We start from the raw sequence: 18,207 nt of genomic DNA, 5'->3' as shown, positions 1-18,207 counted from the left end.
TTGACCGGCCGTAGCCAATCGCTCAGCGGCCCATTATACGGCATAGGTTCTTGAGCAAGCAGGTCGCACGGCCACTCTATTTTATCCTAATTATATAGCTTATTTGGGTGAAGTTTGCGAAAAAAGTGGCGTTATTGTTGTTCTAACGAGGCAATCCTTTGAATGAACCAAACTCTAATTTTGTCTGGTGGGCCCCTTCAAAGAGTGTTCCAGCTGTGATAGCGTAGGAAAAAAAAAGAATCATGGAGATTTTGGGCTGGTGGTAATAATTATATGTTGGTTTAGTATGTGCAAATACCTAGATGCTCCGCACTGAAAGTAAAAAGAGCGCGCCATGTTCGGTGCTCAATGTAGTTATTTCCGATTATCTAAGTAATGTAATTCTGAGATATACGCACGCAGATATGATTGTACGGTGCTGAAGAGAACCGTCGAAAAACGCCAGAGCAGCGTGCCGTACTGTCGCATCGCTTTGCTGTTGCGATGTCTCGTTTTGTCGGCGGGCTGTTTTGTCGTCACATCACTCTGCCGTCGTTTTGGGTCCACACATTCAATGTGCTGTTTGCCTTCTTTCCCCATACATTAACTTTCACTGATGTTTGATTTGCGGCTATCACTTTTAAAGACAGTCCTTTCGGGCTACATAAACACTAAAATTTCGATCTGTCTGTTACACCCCTACGCTGCCCTGCAAAAGCTTATAGAACATTTGAACAAGAAGTAGAAATGCCCAAAGTTTGTTCAAAGTATACTTTGCAATTTGTGGCATGCTTCGTGCTGCTCAAACTTGATCAGGAAAAACAAAACGAAAGGAACAGAGAACACAAGTGCGTAACTCACAATTTCAACGTTCTTTTATTTAAAAATAGACGGAACCCCGGGGTCGGTTTTCGCGATGCCAATAAAAAACGGCCTAAAAACGGCGTCGAAGTGAGGGCAGATAAAACCGCAAATTGAAAATAAAGAGCCCGAGCTCGGGCTCAGACGCTCTAAGCTCAACAGCCACAAAATCTTCCAAAAAAATGGCTGGGACTTTTAGGAGCATCCGTACAGGTGAGTATTCATGAATTGCTCACGCCCTCGACTCCGCAATTCGGCAGGAACTTCCTTTGGTGTTCACAAAATGTGCTTCCTCCCAACAGAGGCTGCGCCGCGGCAACTGCTGTTGCTCCTCTCGTTTGCGCACCTCGTTTCAGGCAGGCAATCAATGTTTGTTTAGTTGAGATTAGGAGCCGCTCCAAGGTTTATTTGAATGGCGAAGCAGGTCGCGAAAACGGCATGTGGAATTTCGGGAACAGGGTATATGGTCGTGGCCGATGTGGTCAGAGGCTCCAGACACATCAACTGTGATTAACGCATCGACTTGAGCAGAAGGAGAGTTGAGAAGTGTCGGCAATGTTATTACAAAGAAGTCTCAAGTGGAAGGCTAACGCCAATTTGGGGATGAAATTATTATTCGGGAACTGGCCGTTTTGGGTTGCCCGAGGGGTGCTTGCTTGTGGGCTAGTTGGTACATAAAAACATTGCGCTACTGTTGTTTACAAATATGGGAATCAGAAGCAAACATACGAAACGCGCACAATTAACAACTAACGCTATTTTTCCGAGCTCCTCGAAAACCGGTGCAACCCGGTAAGGTACGGTAACGGTTTTTTCCTGCTTATTACTGTGTTTTTCAACCTCTAGGCAGCGCAATGTTGTCAGAGGTAAGTTGCAGGTTGCCTAACTTTCCAACAGTGGCAATGTTTGGTCATTCACTGATTTGGTGACATGTTTTTTATTTTTCAGGCAGAAAAAACATCGTGGACAATATGAGCGGGGAAGCATCGTCTGGGACGTTGACGGCCATCATGGGGCCTTCCGGGGCCGGCAAGACCACGCTTCTCAACTTACTCACCGGCTTCTAGTGAGCAACAATCGTTTTTAATGCGTAGCCATAGACCGCTCGCTCATGCCAACTGCAAGCCGCCCGTAAAATGATCTGGCCGGCCGCCAAAGGAGGAAGCAGGGTAAAGAGAAAATTACCGCCCTCCCTCCCCCATACTATATTGTAGCCCCACAGAGTTGGCGCTGGGTTTTCGCGACCTGCTTCGCCATTCAAATAAACCTTGGCAGAGTTGGCTCAACCCTTATAGCTTATGCAAGGTGAAATCGGGGCGTGATGATTGAGCACCAAGTGTGTAATTTACTCATTGCAAATACCCCATCCCAGTACAAACCGTCACCCCCTTCATCTCAGAAGGCAGATGTCGGTGCGTCTTTCCTGTATACTTTTTGACGTGTACATCTTAGGTAAGCGGGCAACACTAGCTGCTGCACTCATTATGCAGCAGAATGCGTCTACATTTCTATCTGCGTCTTTAGAGGTTTAAAAACTTACCTTTGGCACCTTTCTTTCTGGGTGCCTGCGATTGTACAGATAATACACTCAAGTCAGTATCATAAAATCCTTTGGGTTTTTTCAAGCCTGGCTTAACCATATGACGTACTATTTCCTTCGTGAGAGTTCCTGCAACAGTGCAGCTAAATTGCCTTCGCTTTATAGAATTATAAAAAATTGGGGATAAAAATAGCGCAATGGACGAGGCGCAAAAACAACAGTGCGACGCAAACACAGCTTTCCTCTTGACCAAGGTATCATGTGCAGTAATTGCTGCAACTATGAGACAAGAAGGAACACAAGTTGCCTCTTAAATTGTAATGTTTTCACGGTCCCATTAGTAATGCTTTGGGGGTGATTGTCGCTTCGCCTGCAAAGACAGTTCCGATGGTTAAAATTATTTGCCTTGACCGGCATGCCCAATTCTGTCTGTCAGCGCAGATGACTACAACGATGGTAGTGATGACAAAACTGAATGATGAGTACTCGACAGTGCTGATGTTTATGTTCACAAATCTAACTTTTAAATTGTTGCAAGTGTTTTCAGTTAAGTAGCAAAAGTATTTCCTAAAGTGGGTGTGGGAGCCACGGAGGTTTAACAAAGAAAGCTCTAATAGAACACGCGGAGAAAATTGTCTTGCGTGTGGAGGAGAATCAGCAATGACTGCGTTTCCTTCGCAGCGACAAAGGGTACGAGGGTGAGGTGCAGACCAACGGGTTCGTCCGTGACCAGGCGCTGTTCAACAAGCAGAGCTGCTACGTCATGCAGGAGGACCGGCTTCTGCCCGCGCTCACGGTGCACGAGGCCATCTCCATGAGCGTCGAGCTGCGCATGCCTTCCGCCCAGGACAAGCAGAAGAAGGCCAGTCCTTTGAACTCTCGCGACTAGAAAGCACATTGCCACGAACGGTGCCTTCTCTTTTTCGTACTTATGTGTTTTCTTGTTATGGTCTGGCTGCGCCCAGTTGTGTTGTCTGTGTTCGAAGCGATCGAGCCCGGCTTCATCTCCATTCTTTTAGGGAGAGTGTTTTGCCCTGTCGTCACTATACAAGAACATACTTCTTTAATGGTCACGGCTGTCGATCTAGTTTGACGGTTCTGTAAACTTTAGCGCGAAATGATAAATGCCCTATTGTGCGTGTCGCTTTGCTTACCGGCATTTTGCCGCTTGAAATTCTCGTTCGTAGCGGAGCACGATTTCGCTCCAGTAAACCTTGTTTATCGGAAGAAAGCTGCATGCATCGTCCTTGGCTACGTGACAATATAAATAGGACAAAAGGTTCCAGGCCACTTTCTTTTCCCAATTAGTTTTAACTAATTGTGCTGATTTGTGGGCACGTTTGTAATTATACACGTGTAAATTAAAGCGCCAAATTTTGATGCACAACGAAGGATGATGACAGGAATAAGCACTTGTTCCTGGCGTCTTCCTTGGTCGCCGCTTTTCACGCCTACAATTGAATGAATCGACCAGGACACACCTACATACATCCTTGATCTGCTCCTAGCCTAGGAGAAGAGAACATGCCCTTGTTCCTCAGAGAACAAGCCATTGTTTCTCAGAGAACACGCCCTTAGTACTCCCAGAAGATGTATCATGATTTCACCAAGCTGTCCCTCAGGAGATTCGACATTATTACTGCATTTGCTAAAAAAGGGAGTGGCATCGGGTTTTCTATGCTGCCTGCTCATTCGTAGCTGCAGGGCATGAGAAGAGGGATGTCACTCATCACCGTTCTCCTTGCTATCTGAGCAGCGGGTATTATAATGATAATGACGATGCGTCCTCACAAGACAAAAAAAAAAACACTTACAAGCAGAATACTTGTGGCCCGAAGGCAAGATTCCTAGTATGAGCTTCAACATTTTTTTAAGAGGCTTGATGACTTCATGCCAGTAATGCAGTAGAATAACCTAGCTAAAATACTACGGCTTCATGGCACATACAGTGAGGGGTTTACATCTGGATTGCTTGCCTAGATCCGCGGCCTTGCCGACTTGGTTTCTGAGCAATCTCTCTGCCTGGAGTCCGTTTTATTTCGCAGAAATCATGCTTTACATCTCTTTACTATTTTATATCTTCACTTCTGTTTACATCTGTTTTACATCTGTTTACCTACATCCCAGGCCTTGGCAAGTTTGTTTCACCAATGTTCTACTTTACAAATGAAACTTTACAATTTGATTCTTCACGTTCCGGGGCCTTGGCAAGTTGCTTCCTCAACAATCTTTCTGCCTGGAGTTTCTTTATTTTGCAGAAATAGAGCTTTAAAACTGGATTGTTTACCCATACGGGGCCTTGGAAAGTTGGTTTTTCAACGAGCTTTCTGCTTGTAGTTCTTTTTATTTTGCAGAAATAGGGCTGATGTTTGGTTTTATTCGCATAAAATATTTGTCTTCAAAGTGTTGTCTAGGCATGGCTAAAAATACTGAATTTTGTTGCCAGGAACAGACGTAGTCGCTTTTTGCTTTGTTCATTGACGTGATTATATTGGTTACAGAATGTGGTAGCAGAAGCTTCGAGCGATCTTAGGCTAAATCTTATACAGGCTAAAGGTGTTCTGAATAATAAATGAGCTCGACTCATCGGTCTAGAATACTTCAGGTGACATTCGTGGGTGGGTTTTGAAGTAATAGCAGTTTGCTTGTTATTTTCGGCCCTTCTTAGGTGGAGCAGTGCATTCAGGAATGGGGCCTCGAGGTGTGCCGGAACACTCGGACGGAGAATTTGTCGGGTGGTCAGCGGAAGCGGCTGGCTATCGCCCAGGAGCTCGTCAACAACCCTCCTGTACTCTTCCTCGACGAGCCCACCAGGTAATCACGCATCCTTAGTGGGATGTGTGGTCCTTCTGGGAAGAGAGAGAGTATGTAAGGACTTCACAGGAAAAAAATATGGGCCACAGTGCTGCCTGTTCTGTCTAAATTACATCGAAAGGTGAGAGCACAACAGCCATGCTAAAATTTTCGGCTCGTGGTGTGTGTTACAGCGTATAAAAGTTCTGGCCTTTGATGGCCTAACAGTTAACAGCGATGTTGTGTTTACCATCTTCAAAGTTATGATCTTCAAAGCTTCATGGTTACGAAGTAGTGCAGTAGTTGCAGCACTTTTTGTTTCCCTTCCCGCCCAACACAAACGCGTCGCGGCGCGCAGAAACTGACTTGCTTGCAGCCTTCCTTTTGTTCTTTCTTCTTCTGTTAGTGGTCTTGCCTGGAAGGATCTTATAAAAATAGAAAACGATTCAAAAGAAAGTAGATCTACCAACCCTCAAGGTTAGCGCGCTCTTTGTTGTTTTCGTATGCGTATATGCCCAGAACTGGTCAAGTCAGGTTTTGTCACCGCCTACTTTATCAAGGGCTTGCAAAAAAAGCGGAGGAGCAACTCTTCCGCATCAGGATTACCAAATACCATAGTCGAGGTGTTTAATGCTGCGCAAAACCCGCGAAACATTTCCTTGGACCTGTAATGAACTGCACACATAGTGTGTTCATGATACGTGCGAACTATGCCAACTATAAAAGTGGTATATGCCCCCACAGTGTGTTCTTTGAAACAAAAGCGGGTTCACGGACAATGCGACAAAAACAAAACGAAACGAAGCACCACCTACCACATTGCTTCACAAGTCATCACATGGCTTCATGGTTACGGAGTAGTGCAGCAGTTGCAACACTTTTTGTTTCCTTTCCCGCCCAACACAACTATACTTTGGTGTGGGTGTTAGTTTCTGACCTGTATATGCGAAATTTTGAGTTTGCTTTACTAAACTGCCACTTGTAAGTGTTCAAAAACGAGCTTTCCTACTAGCCAATGAGATTTGACTGCACTAGGAGCGCAAACATCCTCGAGGGACATTTACCAGAAGCTGTGGGCTAAGGCATGCATACCATTCGTACAAGGCAGCAATCTGTAATAGCACCAGTTAACTCGCTCGAGGACTTCCGTGCTGTTAAAGCAACGTGCATGTAAACACGTATTTCTAAGAAGACTGGTTGTAACTAACAAAACCCTGTCCTGCCATACATCACATGCCGAAATCTCTCTTGATTGTGTAGCCAGGCGGAAAAAACTAGCTTTTTAAGCTTTAAATTTTCATAAAAACGAAGTGTGCCGATTCTGCATGGTGAATAATTTTCATCGCAGAAAACAAATACGGAAGCTGTATGCATATGAAAAATAATAATTATTAGATCTTCACCATGGCCTATGTATTTGTTTCATACCGAGGCTCGAACTGCTGACGTTGCTTTGATATTTTCATGTATTCCAATAGCTGAGCTGTTGGAAATTCAAAAAGTACACGCTCTTTTACCGTGCGATGCTTCCGTTCCTAAATAAAAAAATATCTTTGAGTGGCCGTAACTGAATGCCATTCAGATCTGCAACCCTTACATCCAATTTCTGTATACTTCTCTTGAGCAGAGACTGATGACTTCTTTACCTCCATTACGCAGTGGTCTGGACAACGTGTCAAGCCTCATGTGCGTCCAGATCTTGAAGCGAATGGCCTCTATGGGACACACAGTCATTTGCTCCATACATGCACCCAGCGCCAAGATATTTTCATACTTCGACATGGTGAGTTTTCATTAGTGTACGTCACGTGGGACATAGTCATTGCAAAATGTAAGCAGTTTAAGATTAGAATGCTCCTGCCTTGCCACCATGGCCACTGGATTTATTTAGGCGGAGGAACCTTTCTCTTACCCCAGATTTTCCTGGGAAACCTGCCACTTAGCCAATGGAATGTTCGCACTGACTGTAGGCGCAGAGATCCGTTATCTCTACCAGAGAACCTGGTTACCAAAACCAGTTTACGCTGGATGCTTACAACAACCAGAAGCGATCGTAGAGATCTGGTCGAACTTCGAGACGCTGGCTTCAGCATGCAAACTTCCGCATAAACAACATATGCAGGATTAACATAGCTTTAAAATTTCCCAAATCTACAAAAAACGTTGACCCGCAAGTTATGAATGTATTGTTAAGGCAAGTCAAAGGCGCAGAAGGCTTGGTTTTGCGAATAGTTTGCGCTTGGTGTGATAGTTCTGTAGCCAAAACTCCAGGTTCACTGAAGTTAGTCACTCTAAATTCCGTTATTTACTGTTGTACGGTGCGGTGTCAGTCTAGCACAGACGTTGCTCCATTTACAATTTCCCCTGCAAGCTTCCTGCCGTGTTGTCCGTGCAAGAACTCCTGTTGCTCACTCGGCACATTTGGTCGCAGCTCTACATGGTGTCCGACGGGCGCTGCATCTACCATGGAGAAGTGGATGACCTCCTCGGGTTCCTCAACCGCCACGGCCTGTACTGTCCACAGTTTCACAATCCAGCCGATTACAGTGAGTCTACGCAATCAACGATAGCTCTGTTGAATTCCGCTTGCACCCTTCACAATAGTTCGCAACAGGTGCAGCCATTGCAGAACAGGCCCTGCACTTTTTTCGTCTACTTCTGCACCTACCTTCTTGGGAGTGCAGGGAAAACAGTGAACTTACCCTGCACTTTCTGCACTGTGCTGCATTGTGCTGCACTGCTGTAATAATACAGCAAGTTCACTCAAATCGAAGGTGTACACTTGATGAATCCAACGACATTGCTGGTAAATATAGAAGATATACCCGGGTACCATTTGTGCTAGTCAAACGCCTCTTCTGTAGTTAGTCTTACACTCAATATTTGGAATACGCCTGAACAAACTCAGGGCTTCAAAGTCTGTCTTCACTTAGCTCAGTTGCACTAAAATCAGAAAATAAAAATAAAGGCTACCAGGAAAGTTACAAGCATAGGGCTCATGAAATCTAGTTTCAATAACTGGTGGTAGGTATTTTAACTCTTCACAACAAGAGAGTACAAGCATCCTCATCAGAGCGTGTTTGCTTGTTGCTGGGCAGAATGGCAGAACACAGCCTTTATGACATGCAAAGAACGACACGTGACATCTGAGAATAGTGCGAACGGCATGGCACTATTTGACGTAAGTGGTCCTTAGTGGTCATTTTTTGCCATGCTTCTGACTCACTGGATTCGTAACCGAATTCTGCGAATTCGGTTACAAATTCGGCTGCCATTGTAGGCAGCAGCCGGTTGTTAGCAAGGTGTCAGTGCAGGGCCACAATTCCCCACGCGTGGTATCTATCTCGTTGTGAGCTCCAGGTATATCAAGCCTCCCTTACAGCAAGTTTGGTTACTGGTAGATACAAAACGGGCAAAAACTAGCTAACTTGTGCCCGAGTCGGAACCGAAACATGCTCGGAAAGTAAACACGCATAGAAAGACGCGGGCAAAGTGTTCACTGGGTAACGTCAAAAACATGCGATTTTTTTGCTTGTTCACTGATTCACTGAGTTATCAGAGCGAAAAAAAAAAGCTCAGTTACCGCTAAGAAGTTTTGTGAATGCCTTTGGCAAGGCAAAAACAAGCTGTACGAGCATTAAAAAAGCCCTAGGACCAACAGAAATAGGATCAGCCTAACCCGGCACTGCGCCGTAATAACTGAGTTGACGCAAGGCCACAGGTTTATTTTAACGAGGGGTGTACGAGAAACCCCTCTTGGCGGACTTCTGAAACCGGAACAACACGTGCGGATTGCGTGGACCTGAAAGTTCGGTAGGGGTAGCAATGACATGCCCACTCATTGCGAAATATCCATCAAGTCAGTCAGTCAGTGAAAACTTTATTACACACCAGTCAAAAAGGGAACGTTACGTGCTGCCTCCCCCCATCAGTCGGCCTATATCCCTTGGCTTCTAGGGCGAGACCGATGATCTTGCGCTGGGTTTCGGAGGTTCGGCTGAGGAGTAGTGCCTCCCAGGATGCTACGTTTCGTTGTGGTTTCTTGTACGAAGGACAAGTCCACACCAAGTGGACGAGGTACGCTCGGCCCTTACATTTCTTACATCTTGAATCGACGACTTCGGGATGCCACTTACTTATACGACTGGGTTCTGTAATAGCTCGCCTCCATTAAATCTCCTCTTTTCTACTTAACTGCGGATCCGCAGGAGGTAGTATCTTCCTCTCCAGTCTATAATATTGCGTTATTTCACTGTAGTCACTCGGCCCTTCACCGTCATTTGGGAAGGACGTTCGGCATGCAAGGCTGAGGCCAACGACTGGACATCAGCAGCGGCGGCGTTGGCGGCGGTTGCCCGGACTGTAACACCTCGGGCGGTCGCATGTGCTTTCTCATTCCCAATGAGTCCCCGATAAGCTGGGGTCCACAGTAACGTTACCTATTCGGTTGTAAATTTTTTTACGTTTGCGAGGATACTCCAAGCGGAGCTGCAGATCCTCCCTTGGTCGAAATTTCTGATGGCCAATTTAGAGTCGCTCACTATTGTTCTAATTTCCGGCCGGGTCTTTGCTAAGGCAATGACTACCTCCTCGGCCTCTGTCGCGCCCCTATTCAGTAACGTGCAACACGAGACTGGGACCCCGCTTTCAGTAACCGCTACTGCTGCGTAAGCGGTTTTACTGTGATATGCCGCTGCGTCGGTGTAAAGGACGTCCGTCTGTCCACCGTATCTGGTTTGCAGGGCTTTGGCTCTGCTCTTTTGTCTAGCTTCGTGATACGCGGAATGCATGTTTCTGGGCATGGGTGTTACCCTAATTTTCTCCGTGATCGACTTTGGTATCTCGCGTGTATCTTTGGCTAGTTCACTGGTCTGGTATCCCCGACGTTCGAGTATTTTGCGACCTGTCCTGCTGCCCAACAGTCTCTGCTGTTGCAATGCGTTTGCCGCCTCTATGAGTTCATTTAAAGTGTTCGATACGCCCAAACTAAGAATCTTGGCCGTTGGCGTGTTAGGGGAAGACCTAGCGCACATTTGATTCCCTTTCTTATATAATGTCCAACTTATTCTTCTCGGATTTTGTCAGCCTCATGTAGGGGGCTACGAAAAGGATCCTAGTGATATCGAAGGCCTGAAACACCCTGAGCAGGTTGAGCTTCTTCATCCCCCATGCTTGTTTGAGATGCGTTTCATCATTCTGCAAACATGTGCCACCACATTCTCTAATCGACGTATGGTCTCCGTATTTCTGCCGGTGTCTTGAACATAAAGCCCCAGTACTCTGATCTTGTCTCTCGCGGGGATTTGCTGTCCTCCAACTTTGTCTTATGTTGTGGCTGTTCCTGCTCGCTTTCCGGTTGTACTGGGAGACGAGGAACAGTGCCTCGGATTTTTTGGCCGAGCACTTGAGTCCCAAAGTTTCTAGGTAGTTTTCAATTTCATCTATGGCTTGCTGTAGTATATCTTCAATGGGCCCGTCACTACCATGGTTGATCCACAGAGTGAGATCGTCCGCGTGGATGGTGTACCTCAGGTCTTCTATCTTATCGAGCCTCTCGGATAGTCCTATCATGGCTACGTTAAACAATGTCGGAGATAGGACCGACCCTTGAGGCGTTCCCCAGTTCAAATTACCGGAGGGAGGCACCCACTAACTCTATGTTAGCCGTACGATTTGAAAGGAAATCCCTGACATAGTTGTATGTTTTGGTCCCCACGTTTAGGGCTCTCAGGTGGCGCAGGACGGCCGAATGTCTGACGTTGTCGAAAGCTTTGGCTACATCGAGGCCAACAATGACTCTCGTATCCTTACTCGTACTGTCAATTATATCCTCCTTGATTTGTAGCATTACATCACAGACCGAAAGGTTCGCCATGAAACCTATCATCGAGTCTGGGTACATTCCCTCGTCTTCCAGATACCTACCAAGTCTGGTTTGAATTACATGTTCCATTAACTTGCCAACACACGATGTGATGGAGATCGGGCTCAGATTATCTAAACCTAGTTTCTTGCCGGGTTTCGGGATGAGTGCCAGATTAGCAGTTTTTCATTCTAAAGGAAGCTCGCCCCTGTCCCAACATCTGTGCATATAGCCGGTGAGTTCGCGGATGGATTCACATCCATCGCAAATTATTTGGATAAGGTAGAAAGCTGGGCCAGTTGGTTCATAGTTTTTGAAGTGGGAACCAGTGTTAGGCGCTACACAGGTGGAAAAGACAAACACGGACGCCACTGGATGGCAGTGCCGTCCGTGTCTGTCTTCTCCCCCTGTGTAGCGTTTTACAGTGGTTCCCACTTCAAAAAAAATATTTGAATGCCTGATCTCATTGGGAGACCTTCATCGGCACTCGATTATCCCCAGAACAGAAATTAGGGTGAGGCTTTTAAAATAACATAAATGAAATGCTTCGGCCCCCAGAACTGTAGGAATAAACATTTATTTGAGCAAGAGGGTATTTTCACGGGGATTTGGTCAGCCTACCATGTCTAGGAAAGCCTGCGCCGAGTCCAAGGCTCGTTGTAACAGGGCTTCCCAAAATCCGTATAGAAAGTATTGTTTTGTTATTGGGACAGCGCGAAGAAAAGACGCAGGCCACGTGCGAACGGGACAGGGTGTTAACAACTGTCATTTATTACACGAAAGAATACTGGTAGGCAGAATTCCGTTGTAACAAATCTGGAAAAAGAGAAAAGGGGAGAGGCACATTTTCAGACACAACTGTTCTTCACGAGCGATAAGCCTATTCATAAGCGATTTCTTTGTTAACAGCACAGAAGTGCAGCTGGCGCATGTGTCTTCGTGAGAAATGATCTCGTAGGCTTCAGCGGTGTCCCGTGGGAGTTTGTTGCTGCATATGCGAATTACGGAGCATTTACGAATGTGGGGGACCAACCACCATCTCTACCCGGTGTACCGAGGTGCTCAATGTTTGCTATTACCCCATTGTGGAGATGTTCGCGAAATCTATCATAACTATTTAGCATTTTTGGTCTGTCCCACTTCCCCCATGTTAACGGTATTGAATATGCCGAACTTTCATAGCAAGCTATGAGGTCGCACGGTGTTGCCCCTCGTGTTTTCTTATACAGGAGGCGATGGTTTTACGCACATTTCCGCTTGTCAAACTGCGTGGTTTTTGCTGCAGTATCGGAAGTGGCTTCCGGTGAGTACGGCGACTATTGCGACCGACTGTGCTCGGAGTTCGAGCTTCCTGTTCCCAACGGCAGCACCAGCACCAAAGAAGGAGAGCGCACAAAATACGGCGGACTAGTCATGACCAGTGAGGTACGCTAGTAAGCTTCCCTTCGTGATGCTTTGAACAGCGCGGTTCAACCAGCGCTAAGTAGTTTTTCGGACTGCAGTCTCTTAAAAGTGGAAGTGGCGAGGTCTGTACCTAATTATCAATGTTTCATGACCTCCAGTTCCACTGTGTAATTTTAGAGTATCACTAACAGCGCCATTTTAATATGGTTTGCACAGCTTCGCTATTCTAGAGCAGTAGCTTACGGTCTGTGCGCGTATTTGTAAAGAGTGATATACAACAGTTACTTGAACATTGATGTGTTTTTGTTTTTCACCGGTATGAGTGTCCATGAGGCTGGAGTATTTTTTCTCTGGTTGTGTGAGAAAGCGCTTTCGTAATGCAGGGTCGAACGATGGGGCCAAATTTTCTTTTACTGCTTACATCTGCATTTGTTTCAGCAAAAAACTGTGAATGCAGTACAGAGGACATCACATAAATTAAAAAAAAAAAATTTTGTTGTGCATGAGGCTGGAGTATTTTTTCTCTGGTTGTGTGAGAAAGCGCTTTCGTAATGCAGGGTCGAACGATGGGGCCAAATTTTCTTTTACTGCTTACATCTGCATTTGTTTCAGCAAAAAACTGTGAATGCAGTACAGAGGACATCACATAAATTAAAAAAAAAATAATTTTGTTGTGCAATGTGCAATGTGCAAGGGAATTAATTCCGTCATTCTTTTTTGCTGCTCCTGGCCTTCAGATACAGGTGTTTTGGTTACAGCGGAGCTTTTATGTGCTGAGGTCTTACCAAAACTGCTTGCGTCGACGGCAACAGCGTTAACAACTTCGATGACAATGCCAACTTTCTATTGAATGCTCTGTATATTTCTATTGTATGTTTCTTCAAAAATAATGCTGAAATTGGCCGCAAGGACGACACTATGATTACGCTATGTTTCGTTTACTTTCCATGAATAATTAGTTGATAATGAAAATGCAAATATATGGCCATCTACGGAGGCAGTACACGGTTAGGGAAGTGTGAAAAATGGCTGTAGCCCTTGCTTTGTCGAAACTACCCCAAAACAAATTACATGACAGCCGCTAAAACAATTCCGATATTACGCAGATTTCTTTTTACATTTTGGTCTACGTAGTTCACAGTAAACTTCTAATTAATGTGCTGAGGCTGTTGGGCTCTGTACTGAGCGTAGCAGCTATGTGTCCCCATCTGTGCTGGCCATGCATCAGGCTGTTGGACTGAATTATTTATTTTATTTATTTATATTACCCTCAGGGCCAGGGCCGTAGCCAGAAATTGTTTCCGGAGGGGGCTATGGGTTATCGTGAGGGAGGAGTTTTGGCAAAAGAAACATTAAATTTCGGTTTCGCACTGCCTTTGAAAAATTTCGGCGGGGGTTCAACACCCAACCCCCCCCCCCTCTGGCTACGGCCCTGCTCAGGGCAGACAGCATTATAGAGGGGAGTGGGTTTAGGAGACAAGTAAAATACAAACGCGCACATGAAAAGCAAACCACATTTGGTACATTAATTCAACACTCAAATATATAAACCACAATGTTTACAAAACAGAGAAAGTATCAAGAAAGAATCAAACAAGGAAGCACCGGGACAAAAAATGCCATAATGACAACCAAATGCACAAAAAAGCACTGACGAAAAGAAATTAGCATAAAATTTCTGCGATACATAAGTGAATGGTAACACGAACAACAGCAAAAAACATCTAAAGGAAAAAATATGCGTTGAGCAAATCAACGCATAGAAATTTTGAGTGCCTCCCAAGGCTTTATGGTTAGTAATGGTGACTAATGACGCAAGCAGGTTGTTTCAATCATGGCATGTTTGTAGTAAAAAAGAATGCGAGTATGTTACGGTGTTCTGGCGCGGAATATGAACCTTGTAATGATAGTTGAGTCGTTGAGATAGGAGAAACGGAGGTTTTAGCCAACGTCATTGAAGCAGCGGGTTGTGGTGATACGCTTTCTGCAGCAGACAAAGCCGAGACAGTTTCCGGCGAGTGGCAAGAGTAGCAAGGTGAAGGCTGAATTTCCTGGTAGTAACACTGGAAGTGCGGCGATAGTGAGAAAGTATGAACCTTGCGGAGAGGTTTTGCACAGCTTCAATTTTATTACATAGTGTTACGCAGCCAGGGTCTCAAACTGATGAAGCGTATTCAATCCTAGGGCGAACGTAGGTTGTATGTAGCTTCTTTTAAATATATAGCTTCTTAACGCTGACGCAGCTAGAGGGAGAACACGGGGCGACGACCTTCGGACTCGGCTATGCTTGTGCGTGCTCCTGGACCGCTCTTCTCGGGCACATACGTCTGCAACCTTGTAAATAGCGTTGTAAATAGAGTAACTTGCCCGTAACATCTGTGGTGGAGTGTGCGAATCCATCCCCATCCGAGCCTCATCCTGGCAGGTGCAGCGGTAGTGCATATAGCACGGTCGCTTCAGCTTTCTAACAGCGGTGCTGCTTACGCTGGTGTTGGCCCGGAGAACGTGCGCAAGAAAACCTCGGTGACCTATGACGCCGTCGGCACCGCTCGGCCTTCGGGAACACTCTGCCCAGCGTTCCTGACGGGATCTCTAGCGTCCACTTCTCCTCGCCAGTTCGCGTGCGTTAGCCCCTGAAATACAGACGCCGGGTTCGCGAGACCGGTTGCTGCCAGATCTAGCGCATGATAACGCAGTCCACTTTGGGAGAGATGTGTAAGCCTGCTCACAAAACGGTCCTGGCCGCCCAGTGATGGAGAATTTTCAGCGAAAAATTCGGAAATCGATCTGTGTAGCAACAGCCGGGTCTCCGACGAAGGGAGAGACGGGGCCACAGAAGAAGATCGTCACTCCCGAAGAAGAAGAAGCGGGGCGAGAAAGCCGCCGCGCCTCTATTCGAGAACGGATGCGACTTCGGTCCATTCTCGAATAACGCCAAAACGCCATTGAGTTGCGGAAGATCCGGAGCCGCGAGCTCGCGTAAATTGGACATGCTTTTATGACCGATTGTTCGTTGATCTTTAGGAGGCTATCGACGACACCATGCAGAAACCTTCCCCGAGTAACCAAGCATAACCACGCAGCAAACTTGGCCAACTCTCCAAGCATAACCACGCATAAACTTAGCCGAAGCAAGAATAGACTAGGTGGGGCCGCTAGCTTCGCTGCCTGCCCAGTCTTCGTACCACTAGTGCGAAGCTGCCCCAATTGTTTTCTTGGTCACCGAGGCGCTCGCTACTTGAATGAAGCGCCACCTATAAAAGGAAAAGATAATGTTTAGTGCAGTGTTTTGTGTACGCGAAGAGCCGCAAATTTGCTCTGACGTTGCCATGTGGCCGGAACTGTCAGATATCGCCACCCCCTCACCCCCAGGTTTCTACATAGGATCTGCCCAGATGATGGGCGTCATCTATTCACGCCTGGCACTTTCCCAACAGTGCCAGAAGAAACTGTTTTAGCCTCTCCCATCCTTAAAACACTCCCAGTCCCGTTCGCTGCACCCTCACTGCCGTTAACCGCCGAATTCTTTTGCAAGCTCCTGCACGAACACTGCCCAGTGTAGCTCCTGGAGGTTATCTTGCATTTAAAACATCGCCCATTCAACCAGGAATGTTCTTACAGACGACACGTTATTGTCGCACGGATTCATGAAAGACATAACTTTCTCTTGTGTCACCAACTGCCTCACGAAATCTTTGATTTTGGCCAATATCGAGGATTTCACACCCCTAAACTTCTCATTGACGCAAGTGGTGGTCCTCGAATACAAGCTTTATTTGTCCATCATAGATTGGCCATGCCAGAGTGATAGTTGATGCCAATAACCTTTGTTCTTTACTAAGTTTGGTATCCCACAAACCTCCAGTTTGTGCAAAAACATAACGCAATAAGAAAGAGACCTTGCAGCCTAATCAAGAGCACGAATTGATTGTTTTTTAGAGTGTCTTAGTAAAGAGAACTTTGCATTTCACAGCTGTACTGTAATCGACAGGAAAGCCGGCTAGAAGCTAAAAATGACCCAAGCACAGTGTCTGAAGGTAATTGTTTTCTAGTATTGTGGACTTTCGTATTAAATACGTGCATGTTATTCTCGTTTCTCGTTGGTCAACAGCAAAGAGCCGAGGCCAACCGAATGTACTCGTTTGACGTCAATCAGTTCCGCCAGTTCCTCGTGCTCCTGAAGAGGTGCTGGCTCTCTGTTTTCCGAAACAAGGTATGACTGGCTGTCGCACCCTCTTATCTTGAACAAATGAAAAGAGGTCTGTGTGTGTCGCCAGAAGAGATTCGTATCCTAAGTGGTGTGTGTCAATCAACACTTAAAAAATATGTAAACCGAAATATCCTGCCATGTGGCATTTCAAACCTGCGCGTGATATTTCAAATGACCCCGTTGGCGGATAATGCTGGAGCACTGCTGTGCAAAATGCGATCACAACACAGCGTGCAGCCACAGCAAGGAGAAAGAGAATGCCAACAAAGTCGCTGTTACCTTCTCAATGGAACAGAAGTGCGGGTGTTGAAGTCGGATTGGCTTTATCAAGGCACTGGCCACGGGCTATACGACCGCAAGCATCCCAGCCGCTCCTTCATTTTGATGTTCATCCTTTAGGTTTATAGGAAAATTACAAAATTTACTATTAAAATGTAGTAGCTTCCAGCAAATGTTCTTTCAGAGCTTCGAGTAAATATTAGTAAAAGAATTTGCTCTCTGTCAGTCGACATATTTATACTATCAGTAACGCGTGTGTCAGAAGACGTTGCCTGTGCAATAAGGGGAAAACAAAGTTACATATGAATGTACAAATTTAGGACCAATGAGAAAGGTGAGCAAATGTCTGTTTTCATGAGCAGATCACAAGCCATTGTACTTTACATCAATTATAAAATCTTAACCAATGCCTCTCGGCCCCCTCTGTCGGCCCCATGCGACCTCCACTTTCCATAATGTATTAACTGGAGTTGCTCGATCTCTCTTCAAACTGGCGCAGGTGGCCACGCCCCTGAGGTTTGTGGCCTACGTAGGCTTCGCCGTGATGCTGGTGCTTCTTTTCTACAATATCGGCAACAAGGCGAGCACGGTGACCAACAACGCCACCATGTTCTTCTCCATGTGCTGCATATGCGTCTTCCAGTCAATTCTTCCCGCCGTCATAGTCTGTGAGTCTGTCAAGCTAAACGCGCTGTGTCGTCGCACTTTCCCAGTTATTGACTGTTTAAATGCCCGGAAATCGGTGTTTTTGACTATGCCATTGTGACAGCTTCCCTAACTGAACACGTCACGTAGCATGCGTGTATCTGCATGCGTCTGATATGCGTAGAAGCCTGTGGCGGTAATCGCAGCTTTTAAAGATGCAGGCGGTTCAAAACGTCTCTGACGTAGAGGTAGCTTCTCGGAGTGCTCGGGTGAAAAATTCATCGATCATTTCACTATGTGAAGGTGGTTCACCAGCGCACCTGTATTGGCGATACGACGGTACGACAGAACGACTACTTGTACAGGCGGTGACTTAAAGGGACACTGAAGTGAATTTGTCAAGCTCCCGGCTTTGCTTGCACTGCGTAGACTGGCTCAACTTACCACACTTTTCATTGTTTATCCGGTTGATAAGTCGTTAATTATTTTATAAAGAGGGAAAGAAGAAAAACTAGCATGCGAGGTCTAGATGTGGCGGCCGCACCAACTGAAGGGTGTGACGTCGGCAGGAGGTGGCACCGTGATTGGCCATGTCCAAGGTTAGCATTCAAATAAGTTTCAGTTTCGGTTCTG

At 46.0% G+C, this 18,207-nt stretch overlaps 1 protein-coding gene across 2 annotated transcripts in view; it reads left to right on the top strand.

Annotated features, from left to right (window-relative positions):
* LOC144179519 (ATP-binding cassette sub-family G member 1-like) overlaps positions 1 to 18,207 on the top strand; it is a 95,404-nt gene that overhangs the window by 62,084 nt on the left and 15,113 nt on the right. Inside the window, exons 3-10 of one of the 2 annotated variants that reach the window (XM_077707907.1) lie at positions 1,789 to 1,906; positions 3,150 to 3,242; positions 5,049 to 5,194; positions 6,833 to 6,956; positions 7,605 to 7,719; positions 12,322 to 12,461; positions 16,552 to 16,653; positions 17,429 to 17,597. In XM_077707907.1, the coding sequence (XP_077564033.1) occupies positions 1,789 to 1,906; positions 3,150 to 3,242; positions 5,049 to 5,194; positions 6,833 to 6,956; positions 7,605 to 7,719; positions 12,322 to 12,461; positions 16,552 to 16,653; positions 17,429 to 17,597 (1,007 nt within the window). Of the gene's footprint in view, positions 1 to 1,788; positions 1,907 to 3,061; positions 3,243 to 5,048; positions 5,195 to 6,832; positions 6,957 to 7,604; positions 7,720 to 12,321; positions 12,462 to 16,551; positions 16,654 to 17,428; positions 17,598 to 18,207 lie in introns of both variants that reach the window. The other variant, XM_077707906.1, reaches the window with a different exon arrangement.

This window comes from Haemaphysalis longicornis, unplaced genomic scaffold, assembly GCF_048455015.1.
Source record: "Haemaphysalis longicornis isolate Haplotype H1 unplaced genomic scaffold, Haemaphysalis longicornis Haplotype H1 scaffold_4, whole genome shotgun sequence".
NCBI classification, from domain to species: domain Eukaryota; kingdom Metazoa; phylum Arthropoda; class Arachnida; order Ixodida; family Ixodidae; genus Haemaphysalis; species Haemaphysalis longicornis.
Note: the sequence above shows the minus strand (reverse complement) of the source record. Positions and strands in the feature narration are given on the sequence as shown.